This window comes from Ictalurus furcatus, chromosome 3 (assembly GCF_023375685.1).
Source record: "Ictalurus furcatus strain D&B chromosome 3, Billie_1.0, whole genome shotgun sequence".
NCBI lineage: Eukaryota > Metazoa > Chordata > Actinopteri > Siluriformes > Ictaluridae > Ictalurus > Ictalurus furcatus.
This window is the reverse complement of record NC_071257.1, coordinates 11,802,448-11,823,242: the sequence shown is the minus strand read 5'-3', so window position 1 is coordinate 11,823,242 and position 20,795 is coordinate 11,802,448. Positions and strand designations below refer to the sequence as shown.

At 39.2% G+C, this 20,795-nt stretch overlaps 1 protein-coding gene across 2 annotated transcripts in view; it reads right to left on the bottom strand.

Moving 5' to 3' along the window:
* The window catches only part of prkn (parkin RBR E3 ubiquitin protein ligase), a 119,131-nt gene that overhangs the window by 7,571 nt on the left and 90,765 nt on the right, over positions 1 to 20,795 (bottom strand). The window contains exons 8-10 of one of the 2 annotated variants that reach the window (XM_053620786.1): positions 9,912 to 9,973; positions 9,259 to 9,408; positions 365 to 451 (exon numbers count right to left, since the gene is read on the bottom strand). In XM_053620786.1, coding sequence (XP_053476761.1) covers positions 365 to 451; positions 9,259 to 9,408; positions 9,912 to 9,973 — 299 coding nt within the window. The remainder of the gene's footprint in view (positions 1 to 364; positions 452 to 9,258; positions 9,409 to 9,911; positions 9,974 to 20,795) is intronic. The other variant, XM_053620787.1, reaches the window with a different exon arrangement.

The following is a 20,795-nucleotide window of genomic DNA, read 5'->3' as shown; positions in this document are numbered from 1 at the left end:
TGTCTTATTCAGAATAAGGTCAATAATTAGATTACTGCTGTCCATGTAAACATAGTCAATGATACGAATGCTCGTGAACTTAAGTAAGGCACTAGGTAGAATGGTAAGTCATGGTGTGAACGTGCTCCTTCCGGAACAACGCACTAAAACAAGGACAATGAATAATTAAAGCGTAAAGAATTCACAGTATTGTATTCCAATGTCTGAAGTGCACTGCTCTTTGAAAGGGTGTACATGCATCATCATGTTATTATATCATCATTATATCAGTGGCATTAAATAATCTTAAATGACAATAATATCTTTTATGGCAATTATTTCTGGGACAAGATATCATCCAGCAAAAGTAGTTATGGTGACATACCTGCATGGGACCTCCTGTTGCAGGGGTAGGCTGCTGTGTACACTCGCCGTCATGGTACCTCTCCTTACAGTCCCGGCAGAACACAAACTGAACACAACAACAACAACAACAAAGCTATTTATAACCAAACACTGCCCAAAAATGCTGAATGGCATCCAGGAAGTTAATTCCTGCAGAATCTAATGCTAATGCTCCTATATAAGTGTTCCTGACGTTAAGCTTGCTCATGAATGTCTCTTTAAATAGTAATTACAAGCAGAAGCTTTAGAAATACTTTTAATAGCAGCGTTTACTTGATAGTTTCCTTACATTTACATTAAAAGAAAAAAAAAGAAAAAGGAAAGGACACTTTTGGGGGTCAGTGTTAGGTAATGGTTTACTGTTTTTAAAAACAATTTCAGTAGTGTTTAGGCCACAGATATTGGTAAACTGTTAACAGCGCAACATCTACAGCACACACTAGGTGGTGCCCTTTTGTTATGTTCCACATCCACTGTCACTTTTTAATGTGATGGGCTACTACTACAGGGATTAGAGCGTTCCTTTTATTTTTAGCTCGGCAGCACCTTTGAGGTGCAGCACTGATTTGGCACTTCTTCAAAGGCGGGGAGTGTGTAGAAGGGAAGCCGGCGTTCTCGCTCCTCGCTCATTCATTTTGCTTTTTCTTTCTCACAAAGGTGACAGATAGCAGCTCACATCTCTGAGCCTCATGACAGACATCTCTTTGTTTTCCTACTCCATGCACAGTGACAAGGGAGATAAAATAGAATTATTTGACAGACGTTTTCATCCCACGCTGTCCCACTCCACCAATATTTTCCCATCCCCTTGCTCCAAACAGACAATCCAGAGTTGAGTTCTTCATCATTGTCAGTCATCATCATCATCATCGTCATTGTCGTCGTCATCCTCAGCAGCCGTTTCATCAGCTGCCTGTGGCTTCAGAGTGCTGAGACGATGCTTTGTCAGTGTGGGAAGAAAGCACTTTGTAGTTTTGTCTCATGCATGAAGCATTTTTAATGTATTTATGCGCTAGCATGGCAGCCTGATGAAACAAAAAAGTGCATCCAACTAACCATGTGTATATATGTGTACACACACACACATATATGTATGTATGTATGTATGTATGTGTGTGTGTGTGTGTGTGTGTACATACATATATATATATATATATATATATATATATATGTGTGTGTGTAGCATGGTGGAAATGCTACACTCGAGCTGTTCAAAACCAAGAACCTAGATGTGTTAGAATGGTCCAGTCAAAGCCTAGGCCTCAATCTGAGGCAAGACTTGAGCAATTTTGCCAAGAAGATTGGGCAAAAATATCAGAATCCAGATTTGCAGAGCTGATAGAGACACATCCAAGATGACTTGCAGCCAAAGGTGGTTCTACTCATATTGTTAAATGGTCTGATCCGGGGGTGAAACCAACAAATGTCACTCCAGCATTTTAACCTAATCTCTATCTTCTACAGCTGTAGAAACATTGACATGTTTTACTGAGAAACAAACACAAAACCTGTTGACTCAAAACTAAGTCTAAGAGACAGCCTATAAACATGTATGCAAAACATTTTTCCAACTGCATACTATAAAACCTTATGGAAAATGTAAATAACCATAATAACATTCCCTGAATTGGTCCAGTGGTGGAAAGTAGCATAAAACAAGATGAGAACAGCTTTGGGAAGACATTCTCTCAGGTCAGTCTGAGACCTGAGAGTTTTGAATTTCAAACTATATTGCCATATACAGCATTTTAAAGGTTTATTGACAATTCGACTACTGCCCTGAGACGTCCATTTCAATGAGGTTTTTTTAATTGGATTTTTGTTATTGTTGTTCTTTTCTCAGTACAGTGAATCGTGTTGAAATTTATTTCCATGGTAACAGGTACATTACACATGTGAGAGATAGAGATTGCATTGAAAAACTCTGAAATATTAAAACACCATGACTATACACATCTGTGTGCACTGTGCATCAGATAAGAGCTAAGTGCACACTCATTTTGCAGTATAAGCAAAAGCATATGAAGATGTCACACAGGCACATACAGTGAGGGAAAAAAGTATTTGATCCCCTGCTGATTTTGTACGTTTTCCCACGGACAAAGAAATGATCATTCTATAATTTTAATGGTAGGTTTATTTGAACAGTGAGAGACAGAATAACAACAAGAAAATCCAGAAAAATGCATGTCAAAAATGTTATAAATTGATTTGCATTTTAATGAGGGAAATAAGTATTTGACCCCTCTGCAAAACATGACTTAGTACTTGGTGGCAAAACCCTTGTTGGCAATCACAGAGGTCAGACGTTTCTTGTAGTTGGCCACCAGGTTTGCACACATCTCAGGAGGGATTTTGTCCCACTCCTCTTTGCAGATCTTCTCCAAGTCATTAAGGTTTCGAGGCTGACGTTTGGCAACTCGAACCTTCAGCTCCCTCCACAGATCTTGTATGGGATTAAGGTCTGGAGACTGGCTAGGCCACTCCAGGACCTTAATGTGCTTCTTCTTGAGCCACTCCTTTGTTGCCTTGGCCGTGTGTTTTGGGTCATTGTCATGCTGGAATACCCATCCACGACCCATTTTCAATGCCCTGGCTGAGGGAAGGAGGTTCTCACCCAAGATTTGACGGTACATGGCCCCGTCCATCTTCCCTTTGATGCGGTGAAGTTGTCCTGTCCCCTTAGCAGAAAAACACCCCCAAAGCATAATGTTTCCACCTCCATGTTTGACGGTGGGGATGGTGTTCTTGGGGTCATAGGCAGCATTCCTCCTCCTCCAAACACAGCGAGTTGAGTTGATGCCAAAGAGCTCCATTTTGGTCTCATCTGACCACAACACGTTCACCCAGTTGTCCTCTGAATCATTCAGATGTTCACTGGCAAACTTCAGACGGGCATGTATATGTGATTTCTCGAGCAGGGGGACCTTGCGGGCGCTGCAGGATTTCAGTCCTTCACGGCGTAGTGTGTTACCAATTGTTTTCTTGGTGACTATGGTCCCAGCTGCCTTGAGATCATTGACAAGATCCTCCCGTGTAGTTCTGGGCTGATTCCTCACTGTTCTCATGATCATTGCAACTCCACGAGGTGAGATCTTGCATGGAGCCCCAGGCCGAGGGAGACTGACAGTTCTTTTGTTTCTTCCATTTGCAAATAATCGCACCAACTGTTGTCACCTTCTCACCAAGCTGCTTGGCAATGGTCTTGTAGCCCATTCCAGACTTGTGTAGGTCTACAATCTTGTCCCTGACATCCTTGGAGAGCTCTTTGGTCTTGGCCTTGGTGGAGAGTTTGGAATCTGATTGATTGATTGCTTCTGTGGACAGGTGTCTTTTATACAGGTAACGAGCTTAGATTAGGAGCACTTCCTTTAAGAGTGTGCTCCTAATCTCAGCTCGTTACCTGTATAAAAGACACCTGGGAGCCAGAAATCTTTCTGATTGAGAGGGGGTCAAATACTTATTTCCCTCATTAAAATGCAAATCAATTTATAACATTTTTGACATGCGTTTTTCTGGATTTTCTTGTTGTTATTCTGTCTCTCACTGTTCAAATAAATCTACCATTAAAATTATAGACTGATCATTTCTTTGTCAGTGGGCAAACGTACAAAATCAGCAGGGGATCAAATACTTTTTTCCCTCACTGTATGTGATCTCACACACATAAAAGCACACCCTAAAGCCTTTCTTTAAGCAATTTGTGTCATTTTGTCCGTGTTTAATGCAATCAGTATAAATTTAGCAAAAGCTGTGTGTTTTTATTGGAATTTAATATATTTCACCCTCATTTGCTTTCATAAATCTATGAAACTAGGTACACAAAATAGTTGCAAAAATGTACTAATTGAAACCTATTCAAACTGCAATATTTAATCCCTGTGACGTTTAAGCATAAAATCATTCTGTGTTAATAGGCTTTTATTTTGTTGACAAGGTTTCAAAACAATCAAATTCTGAAATGTGTAGTATTTTCTCAGGTTTAGCCCCTGGGGAAAATACATGCTTTTGCTTTTTTCTGATTCTGCCGTATTATAGAGCACTGCAGACCAACTGAATAAATGATGCAGCTATAATTGTGAGGGTGTGTTTGTATGGAGTTGTGGTTTGTATGTGTGTACTGAAAATTTTGTGTGTGTGTGAACAGTCTGAAAGAAAGAAATTATATTGTACTGGAAATCACAAATCCCACCCCATGTATACGAGTCAAAGAAGGTTACTGAGAGTTGAAGAGTTTTACATTATTTAAATAAAACGGTGTTTAAAGGGTTAAAATTCTGAAAATGAATGAATGTTTGGTTAAAAAAATAAAAAAAAAAGTCAGTGAAAGTAGAAAAAAATATTAATATATAATATTTCCATGACAGTTTTTTGACATGGACATTTTTGTCCTTTATGGACCTGAGTGATAGGGTTGCTGTTGTTTTTTTTAATCTGACACTGCCTAAAAAATATGAATGCATCAAAATGAATGTTGTTGTTAATCATCGACATATCAAAGACTGTAACAATCAAAGAAAAAATATTCTGCTCAGCATTTAGTATATGGAAAATAATTACTATTTCTTTTTTTCCTTAACAAAAACATCTGTGGCATTATGTAAACAAACCAGCATTTAATGGGTTACAATTCTGAAAATGAATGAATGTTTGGTAATTATGATTAGAACTGATGCTGGCAAAATAAATAAATAAATAAATAAATAAATAAATCAACGTCAGTGAAAATGGGAAAAAAATATTAATATATAATATTTCTATGACAGTTTTTTGGACATGGACATTTTTGTCCTCTAGGGACCTATGTGTAACCCCACCCCACACCCCCACACCCCCCAAAAAACATCAACAACAACAAAAAAAACCCTGACATACACAACATAGCAATGACACAATAAGTAATTTTTTCCACACATCATAAGTAAGATAATTAGCCTAAACATAAAACACTAAAATATATATATACAATGTGACGTGATTGTGTTACACTAGAGATATAACACGGTGTTACTATTTATATCTGTATTTAATAAACCTGATGTGAGTGAGGAAATGATTTTTTTTCCCCCCGTTTGTTTGTTTTTATAAATGGAGATTTTTTCACTATATCTCTATAGAATAGATACTGTTTCAAAGTTGATCAAATGTTTGCATGTCCAAATATGTCAAAAAAGCCAACAATATCCATGGGTGTACTTATATTTTTTCACATGACTGTATATATACGCTGAGAGAAGCTTGGTGACTGATGCTCTGAACAACATTCCTAATCTATAATATTTTCATAATGGTTTTGCCCCCAAATTCAGTCACTCTTAACCCTGCTATCAGTCTGCCCACTAATAGTGCATTTCCCCAACTGCTCAGTGGCCTCCGACCCCTCTACTTTATGGGGACTTCCTTGCCCTCTGCTGCTCGTTTTATTGTCCAATCATACAGCGATTAGGGTGTAATTGCCACACCATTTGCATGATGTTTTCTAATTAGCCAGTTGATTAAAGATTAGGGTGCTGTTTGGCAGCCATTAGTGCTGACTGATTGCATGTTTGCAAATACAAACATTATCAGTGCAGGGATGCAGTGATGTACTGGGTAGAAGTTCATCTCTACTTTTCGTCCCAGTTTGAACCACCAGAAGAAAGACTTACCTGCATGCAGAGACTGCGCTGAGCTTCTACTCTGTTTACCTGATTCTCAAACCTTTATAAGCGAGTCTAAGAGAATAGCAGCGCTGTTCAATATTCTCTGTGATGTGTGTCAGAAATAAACCAAAGGAGTGTTTGATGGCGGATATGTTAACACCATTATAGTCAGCAGTGCATCTGAGTTTGCAGAGGAAAATGGGTAGAAATACTTAAAACCTATAAAGAAATCAGGTTCCCTTATACACAGTAGGGCTGTAAAATTCCTTAAAGTTACATATAATTATTTGAAATATTTTAATGCTGCACAATTTTATACATCATATTTGTATTGTATGACGCAGAGAAAATCATGAAAAGGCATTATCAGAAATTTATAATGAACATTCTGCATTTGTTTTATATTTATCTACCAACAGTAACATTTTGATTTTACATTTCTTATGTTAACTAGTGTCCACATAAAAATCCACCACTGAATCATTTTCTAGCAATTAGGCTGAATCTCAAATTGTTACATTCCTCATATACATGACTGCGTAGAGTATAATGTCATGGCATTATAGGCCATTATATAAGTGCACCATATGGTCTGCACTTATATAGCGCTTTTTTCCAAAGCGGTTTACACTGTCTCATTCACCCATTCACACACACACACCACTCACACACCAATGATAGCAGAGCTGCCATGCAAGGCGCTAACTTGCCATCGGGAGCAATTTGGGGTTCAGTGTCTTGCCCAAGGACACCTCGGTATGTGGAGTCATGTGGGCCGGGAATCGAACCACCAACCCTGCGATTAGTGGACAACCCGCTCTACCACCTGAGCCACAGTCGCCCCATATGCCAAATATAACACCATCTGTGCTGCAGCCACAGAAAATAATGATTCCAATATATGTCACTTAAAAGCTGTTAGATTAAGTACTATATATTTACCTAATATCAATATAAGGACATATTCATTGTTCGTGTTTTAGATTAATTAATGTGAAATGCTGAACGAAAAAAAAAAAACCTGCATCACGTGTAATGTACCCTGGCTAAGGTCTAGGTTTTAAATGGGGACTGTAACATTTTACTCTTCGACAGTGGATGAGAGTAGGCAACCAGCTACCAAAATGATTTCACACACACACACAGAAAAATGCATCTCAATTAAGGTAAAGTACACCTATTATGGTTTTTCAAATATTACCGTTCATGTAGTGTGTTCTAGAGCTGTTTGTGAACGTAAAAAGTCTGCAAAAAGTTTCAAAAATCAAAGCGCACGACAAACTGAGTTATTGACTCCCAAAAGAAGGAACCGATTCTGAACAGCTGAAACGAGTCGTTAGTAATTGCAGACTTAGTTCCTGTACTAACCTAGGTAGGTTTGTAACTAAAAGCCCCGCTTCTGGTCTTCATCCGCTGCTCATGAACAGACGGAGCTGAAACTCGTTATGGTAGTGGGCGTTTCCTTTTCCACACACGCTGACAGCGGTAGACAAAATCACAACAGACTGGGACATCTGACCAATCAGAGCATGCTCTCTGAAAAGAGGAGTTTAGAATGAATCTTTTCGAACGGATCATTTAGCGAGTCATTTGTGACACTGGGGGGAAAAAAGGTAATGCTGAAATTTAAATTATGAGCACATTAAAGTGTTTTTTGACCTTGGATGCATGTAAATCTATTGTATGATACATCTAAAACAAAATTAGGCACGTTTCAAAACCATAATAGGTGCGCTTTAAATCCCTTGCCAGACTCATAGGCATCCACAACGTTTTTTCTGAAGGCCTTACAGAACTCTGTAAATCTTGGCATGATGACACCACACACCTCAATAACAAAGGGGACACCAGACGCTATATATGAGAGGGATATAAATAAGACAGGTTCCACCTGCACTCTCTAAGCAGATTCTAATCACTGGCACCCGATCTTAAACACCTGTCAACTTTATTAATAGGCACCGTTTCAAAGAGGATCGAACATTTGCTTGTCAAAAAAGCCAACAATTTCCATGGGGTGTACTTATTTTTTCACATGACTGTGAGACTATCATACAGCACAAAAACAAAACATAGCAGATTGTGGAGATTTGGTTTTCCAATGTACCCATGTGTAATTATACAGTCAAGGTTTTCATGTAACTGTATCTATCAAGAAATGATGCAAGAACATTTACTTCTACTTTGCCTCTGTATTCCAACATACTGATTCTCTGCTTCTGCACTTGTGACTCACTTCTGTTACTGTGGATGGTCCCACATGGATACTCTAAACATTTACATTTGGCAAGATCAGTATATTCACTCTTGCTTCAGTGGATTGACTCACACTGGAATACTGTAGATTTGCATCAAAGAACTGCTGCTGTAATCATAAAGAGATGAGATGTCTTGTGCTCATCTCAGGTCTCTTTTTCATAATATGCTGATACTGAACATCATTTGTACTCTAATGATTTATAATCCCACTATCCTGTGTCAACCTGAAGAGGTTCTTTTTTGAATCTGGTTCCTTTACTCAGGGAGTTTTTCCTCGTCACTGTTGCCTCTGGCTTGCTCATTAGGGATCTAAATCTACATTCAATGACTACATTTACATGGACAGCAGTAATCTAATTATGGACCTTATTCTGAATAAGACAATATTGTGATTAAGGTGTTTACATGAGTTGCTTTTAGAATACTCCTTTCATGTTCCCATTTTACATGTTATAGAACATAGATTGATTAACGGCACACGTCATTTCGTCACCGCGCCACGCCATCCGACGTTCCCTTCAGGATTTCACATATCGACATACAGGTGGTCTTCGTTATGATACCGTATACAGTTTTGGCTGTTTCATTTTTAATTTTACGAAAGCTTCAAGTGCAGTTAATTATTTGTCCTGCTATACGTGCAAATAGACGACTGCTTGAAGCCATAGGCTGCGTCCGAAACCGCGTACTTTCCTACTATATAATAGAATTAAAAACTGTGATTTGGCCCTGCATTGATGCTGCTGCATTTATATGTCTAAAGATTCATTTAAGAATAAAGAGTTTTCCTCTGAAGGTTATCAGGGAATCAGGCAAGCGCTAAGGTCAGACGTTTAATGAATTTACAGATTTAAAAGCTGTAACGGATGACATAAATGATGGTAAATGAGCTGCATTGAACATTACAGGAGTAGTTTTTCTGTTTCAGAGATGTTTAAGATGTTAATATTTTTGCAGGAGGAGAGTGACTCACCCCGCATCCGAGGCCATCTTTCAGTTCGCACTGCACCCTCCTGCGTTCATCCTCGAGGGAGAGACCCGCCCCGCAGCCTGGAGCAGGGCAAAGAACTCCCCCCATCTGCAGCAAACACTCCTCCGCCGCATAGCGCTGGTACCGTTCATACTGGGAGAGAGAGAGAGAAAGAAAGAGAGAGAGCTCAAAGATGGTGTTTAGAGACAAACACAACAGAGTTCTGAGACAAAAGAGATGAAGAGACCGAGAGAGAAAGAGCACTATAATGAGAGAGCCACACATTTGCCACAGTACAGTAATATAAAGCCAACAAAGGAGAATTGGCCTTCTTGATGGAGCTCAAAATGTTCGCTTTGTAAACGCTTTCACAAATCATTGTGAAATACAAGAAAAACTTTGATGAAAAACCTGTTGTGAGGCAGATAGTGGTCTTGGGTTAGAGAGATGGAGAGATAGTAACAGAAAGGAGTGGAGGTGACAGAAAGCTGCTCGCTGCTTGGAGCAGACTTATTGAGTGGCATGAAGAAACAGCAGACGAGCCTATTAAGAAGCTGTCAGATAGGACAACCTGTCAATATTGTCCTCTGAGAGACAGCAAGTGTGTGTGTGTGTGTGTGTGTGTCTACAATTAGAGTTTAATGTTCACAACCCACCTGCTCATCTCCCAGCACCCGGAAATGATGCAACTCTTTAATGAGAGAGTCAGAGCATCCAGCTAGAGGAAGGGAAAAAGAGAAAGAAGAAACAAAGGCAAACTTAGTGAAATGAAACACAAACAAAGAGACTGACTTTACATGGATACTGACACTAAAACCAGTGATATTCAAACACAGCGTTATGTCACTGCTCGATGACTAATGTCACACACACAAACACACAGAAAGAGAGAAGAGGAGAGGATGCCACTCTTTTTTTTTAACCTGCAAACAGAAACACGTGTGACAAAGTGTGAAAATCTCCAGGAGAACTGAAGGAGATTCTCCAAGATGCTTTCAAAACCATTCCAGCAAATTCCCTCCACAAAATCTATCCCTTAAGACTAGTGTGCCTAAGACTTTTGCATAGACTTTTGCACATATTGGGGTTGAACGTCATGAGTCCTAGATGTAATTATATAGACCTTATTAAACCTAGCTCAGATTGGTGCAAATTAACCAGGTGCCAGTCTATAAAATACCAGTGGTACACAGCAGATCCTAATAATTATACTAATGGTAGCAGGCTAAAGGAAGGAAAGCTCAATTTTTCACATAATGAACTAGAAGTCTCACTACTGAGAGCTTTTCAGTCAGCACGCAGCAGGGTTGGGCAATACCAGTGCACTGCAAAAAAAAAAAAAAAAAAAAATAATAATAATAATTTCATCTTAGCAAGGGAAAAGATCTTGAATATAGTCAGCTTTACCTAGTATTTCCTATTACAAGATTACAACAAAACAAATATAAGATTAGTAATTAATTCTCAGCATTTTTATAAATAAGTTCAAGCCTTAAATTGTCTTTTTTTATTGCCGGATCATTCCTACAAAGAAGCAAAATGATCTACCAATAGAACTAGAACATGTAATGGTTGAAATGAGTATAAATGTCTAGAAATATGTTTAATGATCTTATGTATGGTTAATTGTAATCTTATTAACGGACGAGACGTTAAACCGAGGTCCTGACTCTCTGTGGTCATTAAAAATCCCAGGACATTTCTCGTAAAGGAGTAGGGGTATAACCCAGGTGTCCTGGTGAAATTCCCCCATTGGCCCTTATCTATCATGGCCCCCTAAAAATCTCCATCCCTGAACTGGCTACATCACTCTCCTCTCCTCTCCACTAATATCTGGTGTGTGGTGGGTGTTCTGGAGCACTATGGCTGTCGTCGCATCATCCAGGTGGATGCTACACACTGGTGGTGGTTGAGGCGATTTCCCCCATACAATGTAAAGTGCTTTGAGTGACTAGAAAAGCGCTATATAAATCTAAGGAATTATAATAGGAAATACTAGATAAATATGGCTAAATTCAAGATATTTTCCCTTGATAAGATTTTTTTTGCAGTGTTTGTAACGATTCCTTAGAGAACACATCAGACCCATGGTTAGAACATATGAGCTAAACCATGCCCCAGTAGCTAGTAATATCAAGACTATGCTGATACAATAATTTGCACAGTCTTCTTGTGTTGATGTCTCATGGTTTTTCAGGACATTTCAAATTGTTGTATTGGTTATGCCCAATGCTTGTGCAATGGCTCTGATACATTTTCTATCTTTTATAATGTCTTGCTTTTCTCCCATAGACAGCTCTCTGGTCTTTATGTTGGTTTATCTTTTTTAACAACAAATGCAGTCTTTATAGGTGAAACTCAGGGCTCAAACCAAAAGTAAACATTCAGAGCTATTTATTGTTTAAACAATCGATCGAACCGGGCACATCTGTTCAACAAGAAACTTTTTTTTTTATTGCCAGTCACATGTTCCAATTTTTTTAACCACTTGAAAAATGGGTGGGTGCCAACAAAAGGCGCCATGTTCCAAGTTGTTTAACACATCTAGATGTAATGATCAGGAAATGAAAGCTGATATTCTGTTCCATCATCTCATATTCATCATTTGCTCTCAAATCCAAACATCTTCAATCTATAACAAAAACAATAGAACTGGCCTTGCCTGTTCCCATACTTTCAGAGGAGACCGTAGTGTATGTTGTATATGGTAAGGGAAGGTCAGTTCTGCTTATGGTTATTGATGGCTAACTGAGAAGAGTGTCCATCATTGAGAAAAAAAAAAAAACTTGTTAAAATGTCAAATGATTCTGGTTCTGACAAATTATTACCATTTGCCTGTAGGGAGTTTCTAAAACAGATAATTCCCTGGGTGCATGAGGTCCATGGCTCACTGATGTCACACAGCGCCTGCTCTGAGAGCTGCTGCTGACCAGTTAACATTTCTACTGTGTGCACAATGCCCTGCAGTCTGGCCTTTGAGCAGGAAGATGCTGAACTGAAGCACATAATTATGAATGAGATTAAGATGCTCTTGATGTTGAATCTGTAGAACTGAGACAGAACTGGCTGTAAGATGTTGCGTTTCTACAACTTTCTTCGAAAGAACACTCGCTGATGACCTTTTTTTCTCCATGGGCGTGGAATAACACTGATATGTTTCTTTTCCCTCTCATTCATTTTTGCATGTCTGCCTGACTCTTTGTGTGTGTATGAAATGGACCAGCGGGCAAAGGGACAAGACGGATGTTCTTTTTTTCCTCACTCGTTATCTATACTTTTTATATTAGGATAGATTTTTAGGCTCAAGGTAGTGTCCAGATCGAAAGTATCCATATGTCAGTATTGATCTGCTCATCCCTAGCACACAGCACTATTTGGTACTATCTGTTTAAGAAAGCATAAAGCTTACGGAGAGCAAACTCCAGGATTAAATATTGTGCTTACAACAAATAGTCAGACAGTGGTGCTGCACTTCTCACTGAAGTAGATGAAAAAGGCACTTATGTTCAAAGTGTTAACAACAGATGACTGAGAGACATCTCTGCCTTGAAGAATGCATTGAAGGCCACAGGTAATTCTTAAGTCTGAATACCGATGTGGACAATTTTGGTTTTTGCCCCTCAGTGAACATGCATAGGTTAACACTAAATACATCCCACTGAGAATACTGTAGTTATAGCACACACACAATCACAACAGCTGAGTTGAAACTGTGAGTTAAAGCTCAGGGGCAGCTGGACAGTGGGTGTTTTCCTCCAGCCTCCTGATAATAGAGGTGAAACCCTCATCTTTCTCTCCAGCACATCAACACTTTCATACCCTCTTAAATATCAGAACTAAAACTCCACTGCAAATACACACCACCTGCTCGGGGGCACAGTGGTTACATCTTCATATACTATGTGCTAATTTATCTGGTGCGACCACCTGCCTTCAAAATCATCTTGACAGCAGTGTCCACTCACTGTGAGTGCTTGCAGCTGCATGCGTGTTTATGGAGAATAAGAAAGGTGACACCAACGGCACCTAGAATACACTTGAGGCCTGTGAGCTGCGGAATGCTAATGTTGCTAATCTTCCTCTAGGGTCACTAACGCAAACACGATTCACTTTTCTTATGCAAATAGCGGCAGCGTGCACTAATCAGGGTTGGACGCGCCTGGGGACTTCGCCACTGCCAGCAAATATTAAACAAGAAGAGAGGAGAAAAGACTCACATTTGTCTAAAAGTAATTAAAGATGTAGCCCACAGAGACGGCATGATGTTGCCATGGCAATAAGAGGCCAGGAGAGTCACCCAAAAGTTGGGGAGGAAGATGGACTAAGAAAAGGAGAGAGGTATACACAGAGAGAGAAAGAGACAGCAGTGCAGAGAGAAAGAGATCAGACATGGAGAGAGCAACATGGAAAAACAAAGATAAAGGACAAACAGAAGGAGAGAGATCCACATGAGAGAGATGCAGATAGTAAGCAATCACAGAGGGAAAAAGACAGGGTGAGACAGAAAGACAGAAAGAGCCAAAGACATATTGAAGAACAAAATGAAAGAAAAAACATCAGGAAAAACTGAGGGGAAAATGGAGTGACATATAAAAGAGAGAGGAGTGTGTAGAAATAAAGCAGTCAGTACAAGACAGATAGGGCAGACTGAGACATAAATAGAGATTGAAGAGTTGACAGAGAAAATGACAGCAAGTCAGAAACAGAGGAAAAAGAGGTAAAGAGCGAGACAGACAGACAAGAGAGTAGGGAAGAGAGAGCATGAAGTTACCAGACAAGTGCAGTTGGCTTCACTAAACTCTACACAAGGAACGATCATTGAAAGCAATCAACTCAATGAATTAACTCACTCAACTGCATTCTCTAATGATAGCTGTTAAAGCCACAAGATTATTGATCTCCCTCTACTGCACCTGCATCCTTATGGGACACACAATGACGCCTAATAAGCCCTCAGAGCGTGAGGCTACTCCACTGAGAGCACAGCGGTTGGGGCAGTAACTTTACAAGGTGATTAACAACCATTAGAAATAAAAGGTAGACAAGTAAGAGAAAATGTATACAGGAGAGAAAGACGGTATGTCTTAAAATATGGTTATCTACAGTGCCCTCCACTAATATTGGCACAGTTGGTAAAGATGAGCAAAGAAGGCTGTGAAAAACTGTCTTTATTCTTTAAACTTTTGATCTTTTGTTCAGAAAATTCACAAAAATACTCTGCTCTCATGGATATCAAACAACTGCAAACACAACACAGATTTATCCAAAATCAATTATTTTTGTTAATACAAGTGTACAACAATTCTTGGCACCATTTTAGTCAATACTTTGTGCTAGCTCCCTTTGCCAAGATAACAGCTCTGAGTTTTCTCCTATAATGCCTGATGAGGTTGGAGAATACATGGCAAGTGATCTGAGACCATTCCTCTATACAGAATCTCTCCAGATCCTTCACATTTTGAGGTCTACACTGGTGGACTCTCCTGTTCAGTTCACCCCACAGGTTTTCTATGGGTTTCATGTCAGGGGACTGGGATGGCCATGGCAGCACCTTGATTCTGTGGTCAGTAAACCATTTTTGTGTTGATTTTGATGTATGTTTTGGATCATCGTCCTGCTGGAAGATCCAACCATGGCCCATTTTAAGCTTTCTGCCAGAGACAGTCAAGTTTTCATTTAATATCTGTTGATATTTGATAGAGTCCATGATGCCATGTATCCTAACAAAATATCCAGGTCCTCTGACAGAAAAACAACCCCAGAATATTAAAGAGCCACCACCATATTTAACCGTGGGCATGAGGTACTTTTCCATATGGCTACCTCTCTGTGTGCAGCAAAACCACCTCTGGTGTTTATTGCCAAAAAGCTCTATTTTGGTTTAATCTGACCATAGAACCCGATCCCATTTGAAGTTCCAGTAGTGTCTGGAAAACCGAAGACGCTCAAGTTTGTTTTTGGATGAGAGTAGAGGCTTTTTTCTTGAAACCCTTCCAAAAAAAAATTGTTAATGACTTCGGATTGTAGTTTTGGAGACTTTCTGACCCCAAGACGCAACTAACTTCTGCAATTCTCCAGCTGTGATCCTCGAACCACCCTCTTCACAGTGCGTTGAGACAATATAGACACGTGCAATTCCAGGTTGATTCATGATATTTCCAGTTGACTGGAACTTCTTAATTATTTCCCCGATGGTGGAAATGGGCATTTCCAATAATTGTGCTATTTTCTTATAGCTACTTCCCATTTTGTGAAGCTGAACAACCTTTTGCCGCACATGACAGCTATATTCCTTGGTCTTACCCATTGTTATGAATGACTAAGGGAATTTGGCCTGTGTGTTACTCATATTTGTACTCCTGTGAAAAAGGAAGTCATGGTCGAACAATTTCCTGTTCCTAGTCACCCCGGTGTACTAAACATTTTTTAAATAGCAGTGGGAATATACTTCAAATATATTTTCTTATATGAATTTATAGGGGTGCCAATAATTGTGGCACACCTATATTTAACAAAGTTTTTTTTTTTGATAAACCTGTGTTGTGTTTTCAATTGTTTGATATCCCTTCACTAATATTGGCACCCTTGGTAAATATGATCAAAGAAGGCTGTGAAAATTTGCCTTTATTATTTAACATCTTGATCTTTTGTTTAAAAAAAAAAAAAAAAAAAAAAAAAATCACAAAAATACTCTGCTCTCATTGATATCAAACAACTGCAAACAGGTTTATCAAAAAATATATTTGTTAAATATAGATGTCCAACAATTATTGGTACCCTTATGAGAAAATTATATTCGAAGCATATTCACATTGATATTTAACTTTTTTTTTTCCTTTTTTTTTCTTTTTACTAACAGAGGGCTGAATCCATTCAGTGTTGAGTTACAATCCCAAATGGCAAAAAAGTGGGACAGTATGGACAATGCAAAAAACAATCAACTGAAAATTAAATTCACCCTGTACTATATTGAAAACACATTATTAACACATTATTTGATGTTTTACTTTGTGAATTAAATTTATTTTGCACCACACTCCAAAAAAGTTGGGACAGTTGACTGTTTACCACTGTGTAATGTCACCTTTTCTTTTAATAACACTTATTAAGCGTTTGGACACTAAAAACACCAGTTGGTTAAGTGGAATTTTCCCCTATTCATCCATTATGCATTTCTGCTCAGCTTTACTTGGCCTTTGTTGCCTTATTTTGCGCTTCATAATGCATCACACATTCTCAATCGGAGACAGGTCAGGACTGCAGGCAGGCCATGCTAGCACCCGCACTCTCTGCTTACGCAACCATGTGCTTGTAATCCAGGCAGAATGTGGTTTGGCGTTGTCCTGCTCTGGATAGCAGCATATGTTGCTCCAAAATGTGTACACATCTTTCTGCATTAATGGTGCCCTCACAGATATACAAGTTACTCATGACATGGGCACTGACACACCCCCATACCATGACAGGCTGGCTTTTGGTCCTGACACTGATAACAGCTTGGATGGTCCTTTTCCTCTTTGGCCTGGAGAACACAACGGCTGTTTTGTCCAAAAACTGTTTGAAATGTTGACTCGTCAGACCAGAAAACACGATTCCACTGTGCTACTGTGTCCATCTCAGATGAGAGAGAGCCCAGAGAAGTCGGCGGCGTTTCTGGATAGTGTTGATGTTTGGCTTCTGCTTTGCATAGTAAAACCTTAACTTGCATCTATGGATTTAGTGGCGAATGGTGTTTTCTGACAAAGGTTTACCAAAGTATTCCCGAGCCCATGTCAGGATATCCATTACAGACTCCTGAGAGGTTTTAAGACAGTGATGTCTGAGGGATCTGAGATCACGCACGTTTAGAAGTGGTTTTCAGCCTTGCCCTTTACGCACAGAGTTTTGACCGGATTCCTTTAATCATTTAATTATATTGTGCACTATACGAGATGAAATGCCAAAATCCTGCCGATTTGTCTTTGGGGAATGTTGTTCTCAAAGTGTTGGTTTATTCACTGACACATCTGTTGGCAGATTGGCAAGCCTAGACCCATCCTTGCTCTTGAAAGACTAGGCCTTTTTTGCAGGCTCCTTACATACTATGATTAGATCATTGCCTCACCTGTCTCACATCACCTTCTTATTTCAACTTGTCACATCGCTATTAGTTATAAATTGCCCCTGTCCCAACTTTTTTTGGAATGTGTTGCAAGCATCTTCAAACAACTATGTAGCTGATTAGATAAAACATCAAATACATGGTCTTTATACGTTTTTTTTTGTTTAAATACAAGTCAAAACACAATTACAAATCACCCCTGTTTGTTTTTATTAGCATTTTCCATACTGTCCCAACTTTTTCGAAATTGGAGTTGTATATGCACATAACTAGAGATTTAATTGCTACTAGGACAGTTGTGTGGGAGTCGTGTTCACAGGGTCGAGTTTGCTGGAAAACAGAGGCATTCCAGAGGAGTTATGTGCGATTCTCAACTTGAATGTTGACACAAAGTGCTCCATTGGTCCACATTTTCAATCCCCTGATTTTTTCATGCCTAAAAGTAAGCACTTATGTTTAAAACTGTGGTGTTGACAGTTGAAAAACCCTACCTCTGACACCTCTACTCAGAAATTTTTTTTAGCCATCTTGAGGCGTGAACTACACACTGGTGATTTGCATAAACTGAATGGAATGCCCAGAAATTCGACGTATGTACCCACACAAGCAGACTCTCAATATGGAGAACTTTTACCGTGTAAATATCTTTTGAACATGACTCATTAACTCTAACAGTAGTCCTGTGTTCAGCAAATTATAACTATGGTCCAATGACACATTTCCAGGATTTTGGAAGATGCCTTATCCACAGTGACTTACTTTATAGTCTCCACAGAAAACATATCCTCACAGTAGTATAAATAGATGAGGGTGTAAGAATTACACCAAGCTAAAATTCTGTTAGCTGATACCTAGTTAAGTGCATGTTTGGTGTAGATTTAGTGCTTGTTTAAGTGTTTACTAAAGAGGCATGCCTTCAGTCTTGGTCTGCAGACAGCCAGTCTGGAGTCTTGGAGAGTCCATACAACCAACTGGGTGCCTATACAGAGTCTTGATGCATGTCTTTCTTGTGTTTTAAGGATTGTGGATAAACTCGAGCCTAGAAGGTAATATCGTACAAAGGCACGTTTTGATATACCTATTCAGGTAGGTGGGTGCTGGTCCATTTGGGCTTTGTAGGCTTTGTTTTAAATCTGGTGAGGGTAGCTACAGAGAGTCAGTGAAGGGAATGCAGCATGTTATGAATGTAGGAGAAATCAGAGATGGAAAACAAGGCTTTCAGATAAGTTGCAGGGGTCATGATGGAGAAGGCCAAGGCCAAGGCCAAGAGTAAATTCAATCATAACATGACCAAGCACATGCGTGACTCCATGGAAAGAAATCTCAGAGTCCTCCAGATTGTGTAAAAAAAGGAAACCTTCTACATTACAGAGTCTCATAATTAACATCTAAATAAATAAAAAAAATAAAGTTCAGGTTTCTGCCTGTTAGGAGGGTCACATGCTCACAGTGGGTTGCCTCTGATATTTCATTTTCTTCCCGTCTCGCAGAAACATACCAGCAGATGGACTGACAGCTTTAAATTGCCCCTAGGTGTGAATGTGTGTGTGTGTGTGATGCCCTGTGATGGACTGGCATCCTATCCAGGATGAATTCCTGATATACAGTCCCTTCTGAAACTATTGGAATGGCAAGGCCAATTCATTTTTTTTCTGTTGACTTAAGACATTTGGGTTTGAGATAAAGAGATGAGAAAAGTTTCAGCTTTTATTTCCTGGTATTTATATGTAGATGTGTTAAATGACATAGAACATAGCACATTTTGTATCAGACCACACAATTTTTAGGTGAGCAAAAATATTGGAACACGTGACTGACAGGTGTTACTTGTTACCGAGGTGTGTCCAGGTAGATTGATTGTTTAAACAATAAATGGCAGCTGTGGCTCAGGTGGTAGAACGGGTTGTCCACTAATCGTAGGGTTGGCGGTTCGATTCCCAGCCGACATGACTCCACATGCCGAAGTGTCCTTGGGCAAGACACTGAACCCCAAGTTGCTCCCAATGGCAAGTAAGTGCCTTGCATGGCAGCTCTGCTACCATTGGGGTGTGTGTGTGTGTGTGTGTGAATGGGTGAATGAAACACAGTGTAAAGCGCTTTGGATAAAAGCACTATGTAAGTGTGCCATTTACCAAATAGCTCTGAACATCGACTCTTGGTTTGAGCCTTCAGTTTCACCTGAGATGACTACATTTGTTGTTAAAAAGGATAAGGCAACATGAAGATCAGAGAGCTGTCTATGGGAGAAAAGCCATTTTAAAGCTGACAAAAGAGGGGAAAATCAATCGGAGGCACTGCACAAACATTGAGTATAGCCAATACAACAATTTGGAATGTTCTGAAAAAGAAAGAAACCACTGGTGTACTGATCAACAGACACCGAATGGGTTGGCGCAACCTTTATTGATGATGTAACTCGTTGATGGTAGCAGCAGAATGAATTCAGAATTTAGCACAATGAATTCAGAAGTTTACATGAACATTTTGTCTGCCAATTTACAGAGAAATGCATACAAATTAATCAGGAGGAACTTTATCATGCAACAAGACAATAATCAAAACACATTTCCAACTCAACAAAAGATTTTATCAGGGCAGAAAAGTGGAAGGTTTTAGACTGGCCAAGTCAATCACCAGACCTTAACCCAGTTGAGCAGCATTTCACCTCCTGAAGAGGAGACTGAAGGGAGAAACCCATCCGAAAAAGCATCACAAAAGAAGAAACCAACAATTTGATGATGCAGTGAGTCTCAGGCTTGATGCAGTTATTATAAGAAAGAGATATTCTACCAAGTATGAAGTTTATTTACTTTAATATACTTCAGTGCTTATCTGTTCCTATACATTTGCTCTCCTAATTATTGGGTGGTCTGATACAAAAGGTTTATGTTGTTTTAACACATCTAGATGTAAATACCAGGAAATAAAAGCTGAAATCCTAAACTCTCGTCTCATATCCATCTTTTGATCTCAAACCCAAATATCTTTGGGGTACAGCACAACCAAAAAATGAACTGACTAGACATTTCAATAGTTTCGAAGGGGAATGTAGGCTCGGGATCCACAGCAACCCTCTCCAGAATAAAACACTTACAGAATATTAACAAATAAAAAGTAAAATATTTGAAAGCGGGAAATAAAAATATTTAAATTCAAAAATATTTTAACGTCCAAATTGCTAGGTGTTACTGTTTTTCACAGAAGAGCACAGTGATGTGATTTATTTCAATATTGATATTATCTCATCATATCACCCTGCCCTACTCTGCTGTAATGGGACCAAGGAAGGAGTCAAAAATGCAGAAAAAGACAACACAGTTGATTCATCACTTTCAGGATGCCAATAGGATCTGCCATCTGCCACGGCAAGCTAAGACAAAATGTCCGCCAAGCTGCACTGGTAAACAGCAATACTTCCTATGACAAAGTACTCCTGCCT